The sequence below is a fragment of the Ilyonectria robusta genome, assembly GCF_021365365.1.
Source record: "Ilyonectria robusta strain PMI_751 chromosome Unknown BGZ61scaffold_61, whole genome shotgun sequence".
Lineage (NCBI taxonomy): Eukaryota > Fungi > Ascomycota > Sordariomycetes > Hypocreales > Nectriaceae > Ilyonectria > Ilyonectria robusta.
The window spans coordinates 24,447-42,844 of NW_025764495.1; the positions used below are offsets into that span (position 1 = coordinate 24,447).

The window sequence follows — 18,398 nt, forward strand, 5'->3', positions numbered from 1 at the left end:
GTTAGATAGATAATAAATATCAGCTATATAAAGATAAAATATAGCAGGTAAATATTACTATTTAAAACCAGTTTTTAAAAAGAGAATAGCTTAGCTAGTTATTCTTAATTATTACTTATTAGATATTAAATCAGCTTATAAAATCCACAGGCTTATAAAATTAAATAAGGTCTTTAAGAAAATATTACTATCTTATACAGGCTCTATAAAAACTCAGATAGCTTATCTTATACTTATAGACTCTTAAAGTTAGCTTTTTAAAATAAACTACTAAAGAAAAAAGACTTAAATCTATTTTATTATATTAAATAATTACAAGATATTAACAATCCTCTTCTTTAAATAAAACATCCTCTAATAGAGATATCTAAGAGTTAACTATAAAATAGCAAACTATTTAGCAATAAATATACAATTCCAGAATAAGAATTTGCCTCTTAAAGCTTAATATAAAGTAGTATATAGAGGTTAGTATATTAAAATTACTCCCAGTTTAAACTAGAATTAACTCTTAATAAGGAAGATATAGCTAACTTATATAACTAATAACCTCAGTAAAAATAGCGTAAAGTTACTATTTTAGTAATAACTTAAGCTGCTTGTTAATAGGTAAAAAGATAGAAAGATACAAATAAGCTAATTAAGCGGTATATTACTCTTGAAGTAGAAGAAAACCCGGAAATAAGAGAGTCGTCGCCTGGAAAGAAAATAGGAAAAGAAAAAGTTGGAATAGCATTACTGTTACAACAGATTAGGAAGTTACCCGGGGAGGAATTTAACAATCAAGGTAGTTCAATACTGCCTTAGCACCAAAGGTAGCTACAATTAAGTTAGGACTAGTCTTGTCTTATTTTCTATGGTTGTGGGCCGCATTGTTGGAAATGCCGGAGATATAGCTCACGGGGCGATGTCGGAGGCATTGTGGCTGAATGTGGGGGAAGGGGGGGTGCGCCTAAATTGAGAGTTGGGTGCGTATCAATAGAGTCTGTCTATTTAATTGGGTACCTCGCCACTCCGTAATCCGTGTTCCCAACCCGAGACCGGAAGCCTAACCTCTGTACCTCTCTAGATAATTAAGTTTCCAAATTTTCGATATATATCAGTTATATGTATGACATCTACGATTCTTCCAGCCACCTCTTCAGCTTATCCAATGCTCGTGAAGTATGTGAGATCTTGTTTTTTTCTGCCTCGTCCATCTCGGCATATCTGATGTATTGCAAAGTTAGCCTTTTAGAGTGTGTGAGAGCAGGGTAATTTTCATGACATACGTCTGCCCCTTGTACTCGAATATCGGATCCCAGCCTGTAAAGATTGAGCATCTGGTAAAAGTAAAATAAAAATGCAAGATTCCATATCTTACCGAAATTTGTTGGACCTCTTGCTGATACTATCTTGCCCTATTTTGGTCAGACAGAGGAAGGGAAATAGAAGATGGCGGTGAGAACTTACATCAATGCGACCTTGGAAGATGACGGGTTCATGGCCAGGTCCTTCGCAGTAAGCAAACGTGCATACTGCTTGGGCAGACTTATCAGGGTACGCGGCGAGAAGATTGTTAAGTCCTTCGTGCCCAAGCTTTGCAAAGAACCACTTGCTATAGAACATAGATTAGTAAATTCAAGCTATTAACAAGGTATGCCCTACATACATATACGGACCCGGAAGCTCTTTCAATGCATGAAAGCATAAGCATGTATCTTCAACTAGCACCGGGCCTTTAATCTACAAACTATCAGCTGCAGTTTCAAAGGACTGTCAGATCGGAAGACGAACAGCATCTGCAGCTCTTCGGCATTTATCCACTGAAATCTCCTCGATTGTCCCTTGGATTTCCACCAAATCCAACGACTGACTCTGCAGGCTGACCGTATCGCCTAGGATCGCCTTTACTACCGAGAGCTTGTTCTTGTTTCCTGTGATAAAATTGAGTTGTTTTGGCGCCATTGTGGTATTAAGAAGTGTCTCGTATCGAGATAGATGCCAGATGAGGCATTTTTTCCTAATGCTGCATCCGTCATATCCGGCCCCGGCAGAATTAATTATCCGACAATCGGCAGGTTCTGCCGATGTCCTGCATCTCTGATTTAAATACAAGATACTCTGTGCGCCCAAGGTTCTGTGAAGAGTGTATATCGCTCACAAATATACAGGGAAACTTCTCTGGAAAGTAAGTAGTGAGACGGAAGAAAGAGACGCTTGAAGTTGATCTAGTTATTTGCATTTTGGTCTTGCTTGTTTGCGCCGCTTGCTTATTATATACGTTATTTGGTTTTTTTAGCTTTACTTAATATCATCAGATAGATCAAAGCTATATAGTAATCTTAAATAGTAGGAATAAATAATAAGTATTTTACCCAGCACTAGAAGAAATAGTAGCTAAATAATAAGATTATTACCTACTAGTCTCTGCCTAAAGCTTCTATTTAACCCCTCTAACTTCAACCCTATTATCTGCAATTAATAACCTTACTATCTACAGTTAATAACCTTAAGATAGTAACCTTATTCTAAGTAATAGAATATAAGAGAGACTAATATCTCCTATTATTAAGAGACTAACTTCCCTTTTAATACTTATCCTATTATAACTAATTTTTAATATAGCAAATTTCACTTAAGTAGCTTTTTCTAGAAATAACCTATTATATCTATATTATAAATCCTAATTTTAATATAATCTTAAATTCTCTTAGAATCTAAAAGATAAATTAGAAAGATAGAAGCTAAATTTCCTCTTAAGCTTTTTTAAAAAAAAAATCTATTTAAGCTATTACTATACTATTTATAATATTTAAATAAAAGCTAATAGATTATATTAGCTATTTTTAAATATTATTTACTTCTTAATAATAAAATTAGAATTAATAAGTAAAAAAATTAAATTCTTATTTATAATCTTATTCTATATATCTAAATAGAAATAGCTATACTTTACAACTTAGCCGAAAATATTAACAATCCCAATCCAAGGAGTCAAGTCTTCCTCTAGGATATTACCGGGGCCCAATACGACCCCTAGTTCCAGGAGCTGTTGTGTTGCATTAGGTTGGTACGGATGCTAGCCACATAGGGTGCTGGCTAGAGGGGGGATTTGAATGACTTAAACGGGTCATCATCGGCGTTGGGGATCTCGGGGCGTTCTAGAGGTCGGGTCGTGGGAGTTTTCAGTGTATTTATCAAGGTTAGACTGGGTTGAAAAAGTTAGATAGGATTCCGGCAGAGAAGAAAAAAGCAGCTTGAAACCCAAAACTTGGGCCTCGGCAACTGTGACGTGCGCGCAACGAAAATGCAGTAAATTCAAACACTAGGTTCCCTTATCGAGGGATTATATATGTTATATAATAATATTTTTTAATTAAATTGAATAATATTATAATATTAAAATATATTAGTACATTAGTAGTAAGACATACAATTTGTATATATCTACGGATTTTGATGCCACCTCTTTTCTAGAGAGGTGGGGGCGTAAGGACTACTCAACCTACCAGGTAATCTTAGTATCCCTTTTTTTCCTTACCGAAATTAATTATCAACTATCCAGCCAACGCAGAGCATCACTGTCTTGGGTGTCTGACTACCACACGGCCGCCAACAGTGCGTACCGCCAAGACCACGGCGCTGGGAGGGTTTGTGGAGCTGCCGGCAACGTTGGACGTCAGCTTCTGGCAGATACGCTTGTAGAGTGGCCGGCAGACCGGAATACCAATACATATCAATGTTACGGCGATCTCGGCGGCAGACCAAACGATCGCGCTGACGGTTTCCTCTGCTCATAGGTGGGTTGGTCAGTAATGCTTCTCGGCCACTTTTGTGCCTCAATCAGCCAGTGATAATAAGGAACTACGCACTTAGGTAATTCTGCTTGGTCAAGTTGGGTAACTCCATTGTCCTCTTGATACCGCAGGCGCCGGCACTATGTTGTGCGTAAGTCAGCATAGCAATAACGACAAGCCTGGTTAAGAAGGGAATCGTGACCTACAAGACGCCGAGACTCATACTGCCCATAATAATAAACTTTTCCCTCTTGTCCATGCTAAGGTTCCAGAGTAATATCCAGGGGAAAATGGCGAAGAAGAAGTCGACGAAGATACAGAAAACTTGATGGACATCATGTTAGCAATTAAACAAGAAACCTTCGACTGTCCCATCGTGGTAATTCCGACTTCCTCGGTAGGCACATACGTACTGGAAAGTGTGAAAGCAGCCGGCACGGAATTAATGTGGCAGAAGCCCCCCCGAATTTGGCGATCCCAGAGGTACGCGGGCGGAGTACATTGCAGCCAATAGATGAAGACGACCGAGATGGAAGTCAACATAAGACCTACCATGACAGCCCAGATTGCCATCCTGTGCCATATCATGTTGACGTCGACAAGGCGCAAGAGAAAAAGACCGAGAGACCACTTCGCGGCTGCCATACCAATAATAGCAAAGGTTTGCCCGATTACCTCGAGCAGGACTGCCCGAACCGCATTCTCAACGTCTTTAATCTCGAACATGTTCTGGCCGAAGCCATAGTTTGCCGACAATTGTATAAAAACTGTGTATAGAAGTAGGAGAAACTAGACAGACTCAATGAGCAAATGACTATTTTGCAGCGATGGAGTTCAGGGCGGACTCGACTCACAAAGGCAATATTGTACATAAAGTCGTCGACACGAAAGGTTTTGACAATGACGACACGCGTGTACAATCTAAGGATGGCGAAGATGAGAGTTATGGATGTCAAGGTCCACATAACACCTAACGCCCACGGTGCCTCGCCCTCCATAGGTTTTCTTGAGATGTCTTGTGGCTTGTTCAACTGGGCGTTTTCCAACCAAGGTTAAAAGTAGTTAAATTTCCCACATTGATTATTAATGGGGTACATATGTTGGATTGTGACCCTGTATTACGAAACCTCCGCTAGATTGATATCCTGACCTTAGTCAGGAAGGGTGACGAGACATGACGTAAATACCCCTCTTTCGCGGGAAGCACCAGAGTTCAATACAATGATCAATCTTTTGCCCCAAGAACATCCCTATAGTAGACTATCGATATGATCGAATTGTCCATGACGGATCTATCAATTAAGAGTCTCACGGTGCTCGAAAAAGCTATCTGCGCTACGATCCATACACCTATTCGATCCAAAAAGACGAAGACCGCGATGTCTGCTGAAGCCAACGCATTCACCCGGATCATATCAAAATATGGAGGTTAGGGTTCCCGCGTGAGTTCGGAGGACAAAAGTTATTCGAAACAGAACAAAAGTGAGATATATAATAGAGCAGGAGAAACGCAACTGAATGAGCATAGTCCCATATTTTTCTCTCCTCAGTGGAAAGTCTTGGCTTACGATTAATTCAAAAGGGTATAGCGCGGTCCCACTTTAAAAGTCTTGGCTCACGATTAATTCAATTAGATATAGCGCAGAGACAGAGAAACTTAGCTAAGCAGCTTTTTTCAATAGGTCGGAGCCTGAGCTACAGAAATAAAAGAGTGTCAGCCGAAAGAGGACGACGTTTTGAAGGTCGTTCACAAAGGGTCCTATACAGTGAGATACAAAGGTGGTATTGAGCAGTAGCTAGCAGTGCGGTCCCCTATAAATGACAGTGGCCGCGTTCCCGGCTCCGCTGGTCTCCCCCACTTCTAGGTCCGCTCCAGGGCTTGCTACCCTTATGGGTCAGGTCTTGGCCCTAAGGTGGGTTCAACACGACGTCGCTGCTACCCCACAGCTGGTCAAAACTTTACCGTCGGGTCGCAAGTCAAAATGACGGAATAATAGACTCCTAGGGTCATCTTGCGCGGGGAGTGTTTCCATTAAGCTGTGAAGCTCCTAGAAGTAGCATTTTTTCCGTAGAACCTATGGTGAAGGCGTTTTCTGATGGGTGGCTAGGTTGATGCGATGCTTGGGGGGTATCACAACACGACGATGGTGGATTGCTTGGGTTACACTTACTGCTACACTGAGTCCTCTGGGCATCATGATCGGGCCAGCGCAATACGTTTCCAAGACTGCGCCTTTCTATAAAAGGAAAGTCGAAGGAAAGAGTAAGGAAACTCTATACTTAATTTAGCAGCAGGAAGGGACGGAAAACAACACCCAACTCATTAACTTACCCTAGGGGAAATGCACAGAGAGTTGTCGCACAGGCGTCTTGGCCGATCAGCCCGAAGCTGCACCAGATTACGCGTATAAGATCGGATCAATCTGAGGCTTATATCTCCACATAGGGAAGCATCTTATAAGATAGAATATCGGGTCGGTTGCAGGAAAGTTTGCTGGCAAGGCATTAATAGGGCCTGCAGCTGTTGGATAGCTTCAATGACCACTTAATGACCTCGAACGCGTATGTGTATTGTGTGTGTAGCTGTTACGTGTGTGCCCTGCCCCTTACGGTCAGGGGGGACTAGTTTTCCCTTGCTTCCTAGTACGGACTAGCCGGCAGGGGGCTCGGCGAGCCCTGCCCGAATAGGTCCCTTATTCCTCACGTGACACCCTGGAGCCCTGGTGTTCCATGCCTCCAATTCAACAGCAGCAGCCCGATATCTGAGGGAGGTTAAAGACGGAGGTTGAACAGGGAATGTAGTAACAGCAAGAATAGACTTAAATGAATCTCTTAAAAATAAAGGCAATCAATTAATAGACTTCCTAGCAGCCTCGAGCCTTTCCGGTCTCTTAGACTTCCAGGAAGAATCTCTGATAAATGAAAAGACGATAATTTTCCCCTGTAACAGTACTGACCTCCTCTTTTAACCTTATCCGGGCCACTCTAGAGATATCCCCACTAGCAACCAGCTAGCTCAAGCATCTCTAACTGCCTATTATATTATTAATATAAATTTATATAAAGGCATCCTCTTCTTAAATCCAGCAGTTAAATTATTAGCTGCCTACTTAATATATATCTATAATATAATACTCAGAATCTCAAATACCAGTATCTTATATATTAAAGAGATACTTTACCTAAAGGTATTTAATAGCTTATATAGATATATAAGCTAATTTAAGTATAGCCTTATTACCTTCAAGAAGTTATTCTTTATATATAACTTGCTGATATTATTATAGAAATTGCAAAACTGTATATATAACTATATTTTCGCTACCCTACTGGGTATATACATACAGAACGTTCCTTATATATTTTACAACAGCCCGGAGACCAGGGTGGGCGGTATTACTCCCCCACTAATAACGCCGGCCGAGATTAACATCGCAGGTATCCTACAGAGCTGGATCGCGACTTTTGTTACGCGGGGCACCCCACGTGCTGGCAGCGTGCGGTCCTTTAAGCACTACGGATCTGCTGCAAATATATTGGCAATAGGAGTAAATACCACGTCTAATACTACAGATATATCCAGGGGTGTTGATCCGGCTTTTGTGCCTGGTTGTTATGCTTAGTTATCTGAGGCGATTACTAAAAATATATTTCTTGAGTGAGAAAATGAGACAAAAGGGAGTGGGCACAAGAATAGGGGGCCAAGGGTGAAGATAGCCTGTATATGTATATAATTCTCATTTAGTAGACTTTTAGACCTCTGATTCTGTACGCAAGGCACAGGTCACTAGGACTAGAAGTTATTGACATGTATGAGGGAACTTGGCGGGACGCTGTAGTTTCCAAGAGCTGTTATCGTATGTGCTTGATATCATGTGTCGTCGAGTATACTCGCAAAGGACACGCCATTCGACACTTATCTTCCACTCGCAGGACCTGCGTCACACCGCATGCCATTAAATAATCCCATCTCCCGCTTAATGATTCTTATCTCCTGCAGTACCTCCTCTCCCTGCTTTCTCTCCATCATATTCAGCAACGGCGCTGTGACGGTCGGGCTTATCCTAGGGGTCTAGGGTGGGTCCAAGGTGTGTAATTTATAAGCGAGAATATCAGAACGTCGTAGTGAGCAATACAGGTCACAGTTTGGTAATAGTAAAGGTAGGGCGCAATAGTTCTGCTGGTTGTGATAACCTGGTACCAACCTGGGCCGTGACATAACGGATCTGTCCCCTTACAACTAGCTTAGGGAGGAATTAGTATAGTTACACAGATACTATTCAAGTCAAAATATAAGAGTTCTGACCTATTCTTTAGGTCTTCACCAGGATAATATTTGCATAATTTCTATTGTGTTAGTTCGCAACTCATTCTAAGAATAGACTAAGGGGTAATAACTATCTCGCCAGGCTCAGTTCTCTCAGCAGCTGCATTCAGCGCCTCTTCCCATTGCACAAGCTGGAAAGTTTTAACAGGCCCCATTCCTGCCTTTGTTCCCAGTTGCAACACACCTAACTCAACTAGTCTGAGAAGCCTCATTGTCTGCTCCTGGGTACACATTCGTGAGCCTTTGATAGTGAACCCACCCATCAGTATGTCCATATAGCTAAAGCTGAACCCAGACACAACGCTTCCCATAAGACTTATTCGTGCCCCGCTCTTTAGAACATTTAGGCAAGTGCGGAAATGTGTTGAAGCCCCAGCTGCTGCTGGCGACATATCCCAGAATGCATCCACACCCCCAGGAGCTGCAGAGCGCAATGCATTTGTATCCTTGCCAATGTCTTGCGTGGTTTGTACCGTCTTGAGCCGCGGGCTGATAGTGTTCAGTTGTGAAAGAACAGTGGCATTCCGGCCAATGGCGATAACACAGGCTCCCATAGCCAAGGCAGCGTGAACAGCAGCACTGCCATACCGCCCTGTGGCAGGGGCAATAATGACGGTATCTCCGGCCTTGATGTCGATTTCCGTGAGCCCGCTGAATGGTATAAGCATACTGAAGAGGTGGGTGAGATCCTCTAGTGTATACCCTAAGCCCCCATCCTTTAGGCCTCCGAGAAGACGCTGTTCGTCGAGCGGATGGCAGCTTTCAAGTGGTAACTTGGCGTATTCCGCATAGGTTGAGTCTCGCCACTCCCCACGCGAGAGAATGTTACTACCTTCAGTGAACCACTCCATGAGGCCAGAAACGTAGAGCGAATCCGAATTGTCCCGGCCCACAATATAAGGGTTAAAAATCACCAGTTGGCCGGGCTTCAATTTCGTTGCGTCAGGTCCAACTTCGATGATCCTCCCAATAGCCATAAAACCAGGCACGAATGGAAGAGGCAAAGGGTGCCCACTTTCCGGGTTTCGGTAAACATGTGGTGTATTGGCTCGGACGGATGCTGCTAGGACGCGGATGACAATACTGCCAGGACCCGCTTTGGGCACAGGTCGTACCTCGAGGGTCATCGGTTCTCCGACCTTGGAGAGAACTAAGGCTTGTTGTTGCGCTGGAATGTCGAATGCCATCTTGATTGAAGTTATTGGGGTTGTTCTTAGGTTGGCATAAGAGTGTGTTGCACGAGGGAAATTCTCGGTCTCGAAGATCTGGAGGTTGATGAATTTATAGGTATCGAGATATCTTATATTTGCGAGCTGGATGTTCGGGCTGGGGGGAAATCGTATTTGTGGAGCACAGGCACCGTGTTTGCCAAGACGGTCTCTGCGGAGTTTCTGAGGTCTAGCTGGTTTACTGAGTCAATACAGCTCCACTCGTCCGCAACTTATTTTAAAAGTCCGCATACAAGTCCGCATATAAGCCCGCGGACTGGTAGCAAGTCCGCGGACCGGTAGCCTCAGTGTCCGTTAAGTGCCGACTCACTTCTTTAGCGGCGGAAAAGGTCAATAGCCAACACCTAAATGATGTGCTATTGTTAAGAGAGTAGACAGAGAAGTATCAGTTAGATATTTTCTTTAATAATCCTAAAGCTGTATCAGACTATATGTGGTTAGATTAATCTGTAACTTATATTTCCTGATAGATATATAGATTTCTATATATACAAGCACAAGTTATATATCTTAAGAGAGTTATTTTTGTATTAATCAAAGGTTATATAAACTAGCTCGTTGCGGGGACTTGTAGTAGTTGGGTTTGAAACTCTACTAGACCGGTGGAAGCGTCATGTAAACTTGCGGACTCATGTCCGAATTAGTCTAAGTTGCGGAGATGATTTAGGACTCCCTATGCCCGAATTAGTCTAAGGCGCGGAGGCAGGGTCAGGGGTCCTCCAGCTTGGTTCCGAGGCTCAATAATAACGAAGGAGTCGCTCATCGCCACTTTTTTTCTTTGCTTGTGTTCGTCCAAGCCTGCTGCCAAGTTCTAGCGAGGGCTCTTAACAGTCTCTAACCTACATAGGACTTTGGTCTCATACCGGCCTAAACTTGTCTTTTTCTTAACGGCATCTGCCCAACAGATTCCGGTATCATATAGACTATACAAACGTATCTGCTTGTTGGACTTGAGAATATCCGCAGTAGCCGCTCCTGCATGAAGCCTATCGTTCAAATCTCAATCAGACCTAAAGTAGGGATGAGAAGTGCACTGTCCTACAGGACAGCCTCCTTCGACTGACGACTTTCCCAGAAAGATAGCATAGTCAATAAAATGCCCCTGAGACGTATTGCAGCTGGTATTGCTAGGACTCTTAAAGTTATATGTGTGATGATGACGATTGCCATAGCCTCGCCGGGGGCTGCTGATAATTAATGAGCAAAGCTTTTACTCGCGGCCGGAGGCATGACCGTTGAGGGCCAAGACGGTTTTGGCCAGAGTCTCTTCTGGTGGGCGCGGCGCACTGGCAATCTTCGAGTCCTTCAGCTCCTACTGCAGCATGCCGAAAAGACTGGCAGTCCTGTTCCTGACGACCTTGCTCCTGTCAATGCCACCTCTATTCCGTTTGATCCTGAATCCGATTGGTGCGACACCTGTACACTGAGCATCGGGGAAGGCTGTGGGTATTCTTGCAGAGTGTGTGACAGCAGGGGTTTTTACTTGTGCGTCGAGTGCTTTGACGGAGGTATCCGATGCCGTGACATCCCCCATGTGCTGGTGCCTCGGTGAGCGCCCAGAAGACCTATCCCTGATGGCCTGCGCGGCTGTATGATGTAAGTTTGATTTAGAAGATCTCACTAAGTATGCACAAGTTCATAAATTTCAAATGCTCGGCCTCATCAGAGTCTTTTGGCAGTCCGATGTTGGCAGTGAATACATATCTAATTAAACTGGCCGTAAGTTATGTCCCGGCAAAGATTCGCATGGCCGGACGCCGCTATAGTGGGGCGCCCACACTGAGGCCGCGGACAAGTACTTGGCCAGACGCTGGTGTCGCGGGCCGTTGTGCAATTCCATAGTGCTCAGTCTTCGTCGACTACGTCGCCTTAACCTCCTATGATAGAGATCGCATACAACACCACTTTCATGTGATAGCAACGGGCAGCGTATGCATCGAATAAGTGGCTGTCGCGAGGCGTTACGGTTCGTATGCGCAAGCTCAACTTATTCCAGGGGAGTCTAGCGGATAAAGTTAAACGTTACAAGGGTTGGAGATTGGGAGATGCCTCTTAATAGTAGCGGTGACCATGCTGGTGGTGTGGTGCGAGACACAAACGCGCTCCCAAAGAGCGTAGGTAAAAGTCCCGGGGGCAAGCCTCAGATAATTCCGATATTAACGATAATATGTATAGTAATAAGATGATTAAATAGCTTGCCTCTCGTGAGAAAGTGACATAATTGAGTGGGCAATGAATGAATGGAGCCTCTGTCAGATAAAATAAACTGGATATGGGTTAGAGCACGGTTGGTAAGAAACTCTCTGCTGATTAATGTAGGCTAGAACGCATTCGGAGGTGCTGGGCCGTGCTCTAATTGGTCAACTTAGCCCAGTGCGAGATCCTGCCGAGCGAGCTCATAAGTTGGTAAGATGAGCTTCAGAGATTTAAATATGAGAAGATTCCCTCGGGGGGAGGGGGACTGATACTAGTCCGATTGCAAACTTGAGAAATAATCTTTTATTGCAGGCGTTTTATTTTCCTCTTTCAACTTATCTTTCTTTCTCTGTATCTCCTTGCCCCCCTAATGGAGTCTGCTTCAGGTATGCCGTACGAACCACGATTGACCTGGCAAAGTCCCGCCACAAGCCCTTTCTACTCAACTTACATGCTTGGAGGGGAGAGCCCACCACGCCCTTGGGGATTATCCATAGATCGGTAAGCTTCTACAACCCGACATCACAAATCGCATACTGATGGAATTGTGCAAGGATGAATACACGGGCTATCTGGGGCGCGATCCGAGTGCGATGGTAGCGTTAGGGGGGAGCCAGTGGCGGGACTGCCAACACCACCAATGGATGACCTATCACAAGAGGGCCTGGATCGTAACCGGAGCACGGCCATGATCCGAACCGCTAAGAATGTACGTGAATGTACGTGTCCTGTCTGTCGAGGTCTACGTCTACGTCTCCGTGTGCTAATACCGTACGGACAATAGAAACGCCGAGTGCAGAACAGGGAAGCGCAACGCCGGTTCCGTACTCGCAAGGATCAGTTGCACAAGACGCTCCAGCAAAAGACGGACGACCTTCGCGCAGAGTGCCAGGCGCTTTGTGATCAACACGCCAAGAGCATCGCCGAAGTCTCCCGGCTCCTCATGGAGAACGAGGCACTGCGCTCCGAGGCCAAGGACCATCGTCAACAACAGGGCCTGATGACGACCGTCCTGCAACTGCTCCTCCGAGGCTCCCAGTCACCGTCCAAAGCCGTGGAGGATGCGGGATTTTTCGATGTCCGGAGCTGTTGGGCGGACTTGGTCGATCTTCCCCCGCCCCACGACTCGGGCTAGTTATCTACCCTATGCTTTCATTTTTGGGCACGGAGGATAGCCGATATCAATTTTCACACCCACTTTTCGCGATTGCATCCCTTGGTCGCTTCTCGCGGGAGGAAACGCTGCTCCTGCTTCAGTGTCGAACGCCCCCTGCGCCCAAACCTACGTTTTCTCCCGAGGTGGTCGGATTTAGCACCAAATGCAGTCGCAGCCGAAAAAAGGACAAGAGGACCAGTTTATCTTCGTCGGGGGACCGTCGCTGACAGACAAGAAAGGTCCGGTTCGATCCAAGCTTCTTCAGCAAGCACATCGCAAAAAGAAGCTTCAGCAAAGGCACGATGCGGCGGCCGAACTGGAAGCACTGAAGAAGGGTGAAAGGAACACTCAGTGCACCTGCTCCGATGAGCCTTCTCCCTTGGCAGCGCAATCCTACTCAGAACCGCGAAACACTGGATACCAAGCGATCAAGCCGAAGGCGCCTGAGTCCGGAAGACTAGGACAAGGCCAGCTATGTTCTTTCTGTGGGAAACCCCAACCTCGCCACACCCAAGCTCCCGCCACGCAAGTGTGGGATATAGGATCCGGCAGCTTCGACCCCATGATCCCAATTGACGATACGACCTCTCGGCTGAGAGTGCAGGATATCTTGAATTTCGCAAGCACCGCAATCTGGCCAAATTTCCGCCCATTAGGGTATACATCCAAGTGCTATCAGTTGTGGGCATTCCCGTTCGACGACAAGGTGAAGCTATACGCGGTGCTCTGGTCAGCGTCATACCACCAGGATGTTCTCCGCCTGACCTACGGCAGCCCAGGTCATCGAGTTGGATCAAAGGAACAATTCCGATTAAAAGGGCTAGCCCTGGAATGCCTGCGAAAAGAAGTGAGCACACATACTGGTGCGAAGCCCATAGACAGCATCATCATGTGCATTCTCTTCCTTGCTGTGAACGACACGCATGGCACACGACTTTCTCGCGACCTGAGCCCTTTCAACCCCCCTTTTTGTCGTCTGCACGCTCTGCATATTTACGGTAGTCGGGATTATCACGCTCTGCATTGGACCGTCATACAGGACCTGCTCCGAAGATGGGGCGGAGTCGAAGTCCTTCAAACCTTTGCACTAGCTTGGCTGCTCTCCCTATCTGACATCATGAATGCGGCACATACCCTCCAGAAACCGATATATCCGTGTCTAGGCGTTGACGGCAAAAGACTGGTCTTGGAACCCCCTCTTTTGTTGTTTGCGCCGTATGGTTTTCACTTGGCTCAAGATACCGCTGGATCTGGCTTTGACGGGCTCCTCTTTATGGATCCCCCAGTACAGCGAAAGCTCGTTACGACATTCTCCCACATCGGACAGCTATCGTGTGTGCTACAATACTACTCGAGGGAGCCCTGTAGCGAAGAAGCTCTGGACCTCCTGGGTGATAGTCGAAATTATGTGCACCACCACCTCTTCTCTACGCCCGACGAGAATGATACCACCGACCAAATTCTGCAGTGTACAGACCAATCGGCAGAAGCCATTGAACTATCCCGAGAACTCTACCTGACCTGCCGTCTTGCATTGTATTTACATGCCACTCACGTCACGTTCCCAATTCCGCGGTCAACCTTGGTGAGAGGGCCGCTTCTGCAATTACTATGCCCCAAGATTCAATCACTGGCGGATCGAGGCGTTTCCGGGCCGTTATTGCTGTGGTGCGTCAGCGTTGCGCTGATCACGTCAGACACAGCCTCTTCTGGACAGATGCTGGCCCTGTTCAAGAAGCTCTGCCGCGACCTGAATGTAGACGGCTTGGATGATTTGTTGGTGCTGCTTCGAACGTTTGCATGGATGGACACAGCGGTGGAGCACCACTACGAGAGGATAAGGATGTGCAAAGCCACAAAATTGTGGTGACGAGATACACATGATATCCGTGGACACGGAATGCATGTAGCCGGCTTGCGCGGAGGCATGGCCCCTTGGGTAACCATCGTCAACGTAAAGGTCATGTGCGCCATCAAGGAACCTAATTGCCGTGCCGGTACTGGGGGAGGACTCACCCAAGCAATCAGTGACATAACATCAGAGGTGAGTCGAGTACCAGTAGTCCATCGTATTCGTGCCGAAGCTTGCTAACCCTTGGTCCCATATTCGCAGCATAAAAATTTCAAGAACGGCAACGACGAGTCCATGCCGGGCTGGAAAGATTCTGTCATCAACTTGTCGTTGACGATAGAGGACTCGGAAGCCCTAAGACGCGCCATGAAGGAAGCGTTCGACGCGGGTATTCCCATTGCCGTTGGGGCCGGCAATTCCCATGAAAGTACGGCTCACACCGTACCATGCATATATACCGAATCAAGCGTTTGTGTCGCATCTTTAGACATCGACTACAAGCTTTCCAAATCCAACAACTACGGCCAAGCAGTCAAGATAATTGCGCCTGGTACCACGATTACTTCTTCCTCTTACAAGGGGGACAGAAAATACGCATGGATGTCCGGTACCAGCATGGCCTGCCCCTGTGTGGCCGGAGCCATGGCCATCTACGTGTCCTACGAGAGGCTCAACTACGAAGTGAACAGGGTCTGGGACCGCCTTGTCAAGAACCAGCTGATGGGGATCATCTCCAACTCCGACCCCAACACCGTCGTCGTCGTCACCGACGTGTACGTCGTTCCCATACAGACGGAAGGCCCCAACCCCGACACCGATGAGAACGCCGGCTTCGGGGGCGAAGATATCAGTATCGACGGCTCTCCCCCGGCTCCACCTTATACGCTCCAGGGAGACAAGCAGTGCGTGATTTGGAAGATTGAGATTGTCAATGTTGGGACGCAGACGAGAAGAAGGGGCCGAAGCGTCACACCATGGTGGCTCGGGAGTTTGAGAGCCTTCTCACCCAACGTCGAGTATAAATATAGATCACGATTCAAGACCATATTCACTTCTTTTCTCGACCTCCACATGCTCAGTATTCTGGACCTCCTCATCCTTGCCCATAGCTTGCGTTGCCGAGGACTCTTCTTTGAATCTCTCGGCGATTTCCGAGTGACTGCTCCTTTATTTCCGGATACAGAAGTAAATGACAATAGAGATGCAGGCGTTCATATAGCAAAATAGAATGTAGGATTTCTATGAGATTGCTTTCATAGCGATGGGATTGACAAAGAAGTTAAATATAGGGGCGAGGTAGTACGGGAAGATCTCAGTCGGGTAGGCGTATATCAGGGGCGTGAATGCAATAGTCAACCCAAGTCGTAGCAATGTTAATGTCTCGATATTCTCCACTACAGAACATAACTGATATCTCTCCTTTACACTCGCTCTTGAAGATTGTTTGCATGCAAATGAGTGTTCTCAAGCAAGCGACATAGCCTCGCAGCAAGCTGCTATCGAGTTCCATACGCGGACCCACGGTATTCAAACCTGTTTCTCTTCAACATGCTCTTCAACATGCTCTTCAACATGAGCCGATAACGTGGCATCCTTCTTCATAGCCATAGCACCCTCTGGATCATCCAAGGCGTGAGGAACGAGCTGGTCGCCGAACAACATATCCATTTGCTCCAGGGTGACACCCCTAGTCTCGGGGTAGAAGAACCAGTAGCAGAGGAGGGCGATGAGGTTGAAGACGAAGAAGACGTAGAAGTAGCGGAAGCCGATCTTTGTCAGCGCACTGGGGGAGAACTGCGCGAAAACGAGGTTCACTACCCAGTTGGTGAAGGTGGTGATGGCATTTCCCAGAGCGCGCACCTCGACAGGGAAGATCTCAGCCGGGTAGACCCACGAGATAATACCAAGAGGGGTGTAGAACAAGCTGAATACGAAGTTCATGGCGACCATCGATCGCAACTGGTTGGCATTATCGGGGTTAATATATTGCGCCTGAACCGCATTGACTAGGAGAGCGGCAGCAAGGCCCATGGCTGAGACAATCAGCGGCTTAACACGGCCGACTCTGTCGAGCATCCAGAGGCCGATGGTGCAGTAGACAATGGAGAGGGCACCACTGATACCGATGATCATCAAGGAGGTCTGCGTGTCGATGCCGAGGATTTCGTAGATACGAGGCCCGTAGCTGGCAGAGTGTTAGTAAGAGTCCAACAATGCCGTAATTTACCACGTACTAGTTGATGACGTTGATGCCAGAAAGCGGCCCAAATGCCTGCACACCACATCCGAGCAACAGTCGCTTCCTCCACGAGGACTTGGTGAGGATGGACATGGCGGACACCTTGCCAATCTCTCGGTCGGCGGCGATGACGTCGCGGATCTCGATGAACTCGAGGTCGATTCGTGATGGGTTTTCACCGTTGCGGAGCTTTGAAAGGACTGTACGGGCCTCCTCGTGTCTATCCTTCTCCATGAGCCAACGTGGTGACTCCAGCAGGAACCAGATACCTGTTACGAGGATGAGGGCGGGGATGCACTGGAAGGCAAGGGGGAATCGCCCTGTGAAGAATGTTAGCTATGACATGATACATGACCCACGTGGCTGTTACTAACAAGAGAAGGCTGTGTGAGAAAACGAGCAGCCGTAGCCGAGCCATTGTGCCACCAAGAAACCCCAGCTGAGGAACCACTGAAGCAGACCAGAGAGGGCGCCTCTCCACTTGGGCGTGGAAAGCTCCGAGGCGTACATGGGAATGGTGCTGGTGAGCATGCCGACGGCCATGCCGCCAATGAATCGACCGACAATAAGCATGGCCATCGATGTCGAGCCGGCCTGGAGGGCAGAACCGAGGAGCGAAACCACGGATCCGGCGAAGATGGTTCTCTTGCGACCAAGTAGATCGGCGACGGCCTATCGTGAAGCGAGTCAAGAGTCAGCACCTGGACGCAACGACGCGGACTAGACGATGGAGAGGAGTGCGAAACTCACCATGTTGATCATGGTTCCCAGGACAGCACCGCCCTGGAAAGAGCTGACGATGCCTCCCGCAGTGTCATCGCTGGGCGAGTTGAAGTATTCCTTGAAGTGCGGCAGAGCGATGGTAGAGCTGATGATGCCCGAGTCGTAGCCGAAAAGAAAACCTCCCACGGCTAGGAAGGCCGCCGAGGCGATGGTGATGGTATTACCCTTGGGCATGGCTGCTGTCAGTTAAGCAGGGCCCAATTATGATAACTGGGAGAACGACTCAGGTGGTAGTGATGGATACGACTCCAGAATCTGGGGACACAGGAGGTTTATATAACGCTACCCCAGACATGTGCCTTGCCACTCCAATGCGGAGAGATCGACTAGACAGATGCTGAGGGGGCGTTCCCCGGAACCAGAGACAAGCGGTCAGGATTGGGTTCAGCTCTCGGCGTAAGAAGGGAGCAGAAAGCACCAATTGCCCCAGGATCTCGGCATCATTCAGCCCGAGTCGCGACCTCGTCCACGCGGCGTAAAACTCGGAGTCGTGGGGATGATGCATTCCCCATGTTTGGAGTGCGTTTGGAATGATAGACACACGCCCACAACCCCTGGCTCCGGATGGATGTGGAGTTCCCCCCCCATCCACACCGTCGCCGTAATTTGGAGTCGACAACCGACTGGAGTCCTCGGTCCTTCTGTTTGGAAATCAGGCCAGAGGCAGGTAATAGCTCACGAGTTGCATGATACCTAGACCCGTAGTATTGCTCCGCCCAACGGGCCAAGTTGACCCGAGAACGAACGCGGTGCAAAAGCTCTAGACCAACAGCAGAACCCAGACCAACACCCCTCATGAGCCACGACCGTCAACTCCAATTCTGCAATACACAGCAA

General features: G+C 47.1%; 7 protein-coding genes across 7 annotated transcripts; 3 read left to right on the forward strand and 4 right to left on the reverse strand.

Moving 5' to 3' along the window:
- Positions 1–969: 969 nt before the first annotated feature.
- On the reverse strand, positions 970–1,969 carry BGZ61DRAFT_467711 (inosine triphosphate pyrophosphatase-like protein). The gene is made up of 6 exons (XM_046247802.1): positions 1,777–1,969; positions 1,652–1,725; positions 1,453–1,597; positions 1,364–1,400; positions 1,272–1,305; positions 970–1,209 (listed from the first exon to the last, which is right to left on the reverse strand). Exons 1-6 carry the CDS (start codon positions 1,945–1,947, stop codon positions 1,119–1,121), a joined length of 552 nt encoding a protein of 183 aa, XP_046094331.1. The 5' UTR covers positions 1,948–1,969; the 3' UTR covers positions 970–1,118.
- Positions 1,970–3,373: 1,404 nt separating this feature from the next.
- On the reverse strand, positions 3,374–4,817 carry BGZ61DRAFT_467713 (uncharacterized protein). The gene is made up of 5 exons (XM_046247803.1): positions 4,634–4,817; positions 4,193–4,568; positions 3,986–4,103; positions 3,855–3,919; positions 3,374–3,772 (listed from the first exon to the last, which is right to left on the reverse strand). The coding sequence occupies exons 1-5, from the start codon at positions 4,775–4,777 to the stop codon at positions 3,561–3,563; spliced, it is 915 nt and encodes a 304-aa protein (XP_046094332.1). The 5' UTR covers positions 4,778–4,817; the 3' UTR covers positions 3,374–3,560.
- A 3,345-nt stretch (positions 4,818–8,162) lies between these two features.
- BGZ61DRAFT_435058 (chaperonin 10-like protein) lies at positions 8,163–9,293 on the reverse strand (the record flags this gene model as incomplete). The annotated part of the gene is made up of 1 exon (XM_046243975.1): positions 8,163–9,293. One exon carries the CDS (start codon positions 9,291–9,293, stop codon positions 8,163–8,165), a length of 1,131 nt encoding a protein of 376 aa, XP_046094333.1.
- Positions 9,294–11,823: 2,530 nt separating this feature from the next.
- On the forward strand, positions 11,824–12,758 carry BGZ61DRAFT_204239 (uncharacterized protein). The gene is made up of 3 exons (XM_046237947.1): positions 11,824–12,032; positions 12,086–12,240; positions 12,316–12,758. Exons 2-3 carry the CDS (start codon positions 12,172–12,174, stop codon positions 12,664–12,666), a joined length of 420 nt encoding a protein of 139 aa, XP_046094334.1. The 5' UTR covers positions 11,824–12,032; positions 12,086–12,171; the 3' UTR covers positions 12,667–12,758.
- BGZ61DRAFT_204234 (uncharacterized protein) lies at positions 12,759–14,806 on the forward strand. The gene is made up of 2 exons (XM_046237946.1): positions 12,759–14,731; positions 14,801–14,806. Exon 1 carries the CDS (start codon positions 12,851–12,853, stop codon positions 14,555–14,557), a length of 1,707 nt encoding a protein of 568 aa, XP_046094335.1. The 5' UTR covers positions 12,759–12,850; the 3' UTR covers positions 14,558–14,731; positions 14,801–14,806.
- On the forward strand, positions 14,615–15,766 carry BGZ61DRAFT_541404 (peptidase S8/S53 domain-containing protein; the record flags this gene model as incomplete). Its single annotated transcript, XM_046255044.1, has 2 exons — positions 14,615–14,731; positions 14,801–15,766. 2 exons carry the CDS (start codon positions 14,615–14,617, stop codon positions 15,764–15,766), a joined length of 1,083 nt encoding a protein of 360 aa, XP_046094336.1.
- On the reverse strand, positions 15,606–17,854 carry BGZ61DRAFT_572860 (general substrate transporter). Its single transcript, XM_046256111.1, has 4 exons — positions 17,529–17,854; positions 17,153–17,450; positions 16,774–17,098; positions 15,606–16,724 (listed from the first exon to the last, which is right to left on the reverse strand). The coding sequence occupies exons 1-4, from the start codon at positions 17,733–17,735 to the stop codon at positions 16,067–16,069; spliced, it is 1,488 nt and encodes a 495-aa protein (XP_046094337.1). The 5' UTR covers positions 17,736–17,854; the 3' UTR covers positions 15,606–16,066.
- Positions 17,855–18,398: the final 544 nt, after the last annotated feature.

Excerpts from the sequence above, each read along its gene's own strand:
- BGZ61DRAFT_467711 (XM_046247802.1), bottom strand. The coding sequence starts at position 1,947 with ATGGCGCCAAAACAACTCAATTTTATCACAGGAAACAAGAACAAGCTC. Across the intron at positions 1,598-1,651 it reads GAGCTTCCGGGTCCGTATAT|CAAGTGGTTCTTTGCAAAGC; the intron begins GTATGTAGGGCA and ends TATGTTCTATAG. Across the intron at positions 1,210-1,271 it reads TTCGAGTACAAGGGGCAGAC|ATATGCCGAGATGGACGAGG; the intron begins GTATGTCATGAA and ends GCAATACATCAG.
- BGZ61DRAFT_467713 (XM_046247803.1), bottom strand. The coding sequence starts at position 4,777 with ATGGAGGGCGAGGCACCGTGGGCGTTAGGTGTTATGTGGACCTTGACA. Across the intron at positions 4,569-4,633 it reads TTATGTACAATATTGCCTTT|TTTCTCCTACTTCTATACAC; the intron begins GTGAGTCGAGTC and ends GAGTCTGTCTAG. Across the intron at positions 3,773-3,854 it reads GACCAAGCAGAATTACCTAA|AGGAAACCGTCAGCGCGATC; the intron begins GTGCGTAGTTCC and ends ACCTATGAGCAG.
- BGZ61DRAFT_204239 (XM_046237947.1), top strand. The coding sequence starts at position 12,172 with ATGGATGACCTATCACAAGAGGGCCTGGATCGTAACCGGAGCACGGCC. Across the intron at positions 12,241-12,315 it reads TGATCCGAACCGCTAAGAAT|AAACGCCGAGTGCAGAACAG; the intron begins GTACGTGAATGT and ends TACGGACAATAG.
- BGZ61DRAFT_204234 (XM_046237946.1), top strand. The coding sequence starts at position 12,851 with ATGCAGTCGCAGCCGAAAAAAGGACAAGAGGACCAGTTTATCTTCGTC.
- BGZ61DRAFT_572860 (XM_046256111.1), bottom strand. The coding sequence starts at position 17,735 with ATGCCCAAGGGTAATACCATCACCATCGCCTCGGCGGCCTTCCTAGCC. Across the intron at positions 17,451-17,528 it reads TGGGAACCATGATCAACATG|GCCGTCGCCGATCTACTTGG; the intron begins GTGAGTTTCGCA and ends GCTTCACGATAG. Across the intron at positions 17,099-17,152 it reads TTCTCACACAGCCTTCTCTT|GGCGATTCCCCCTTGCCTTC; the intron begins GTTAGTAACAGC and ends CATTCTTCACAG.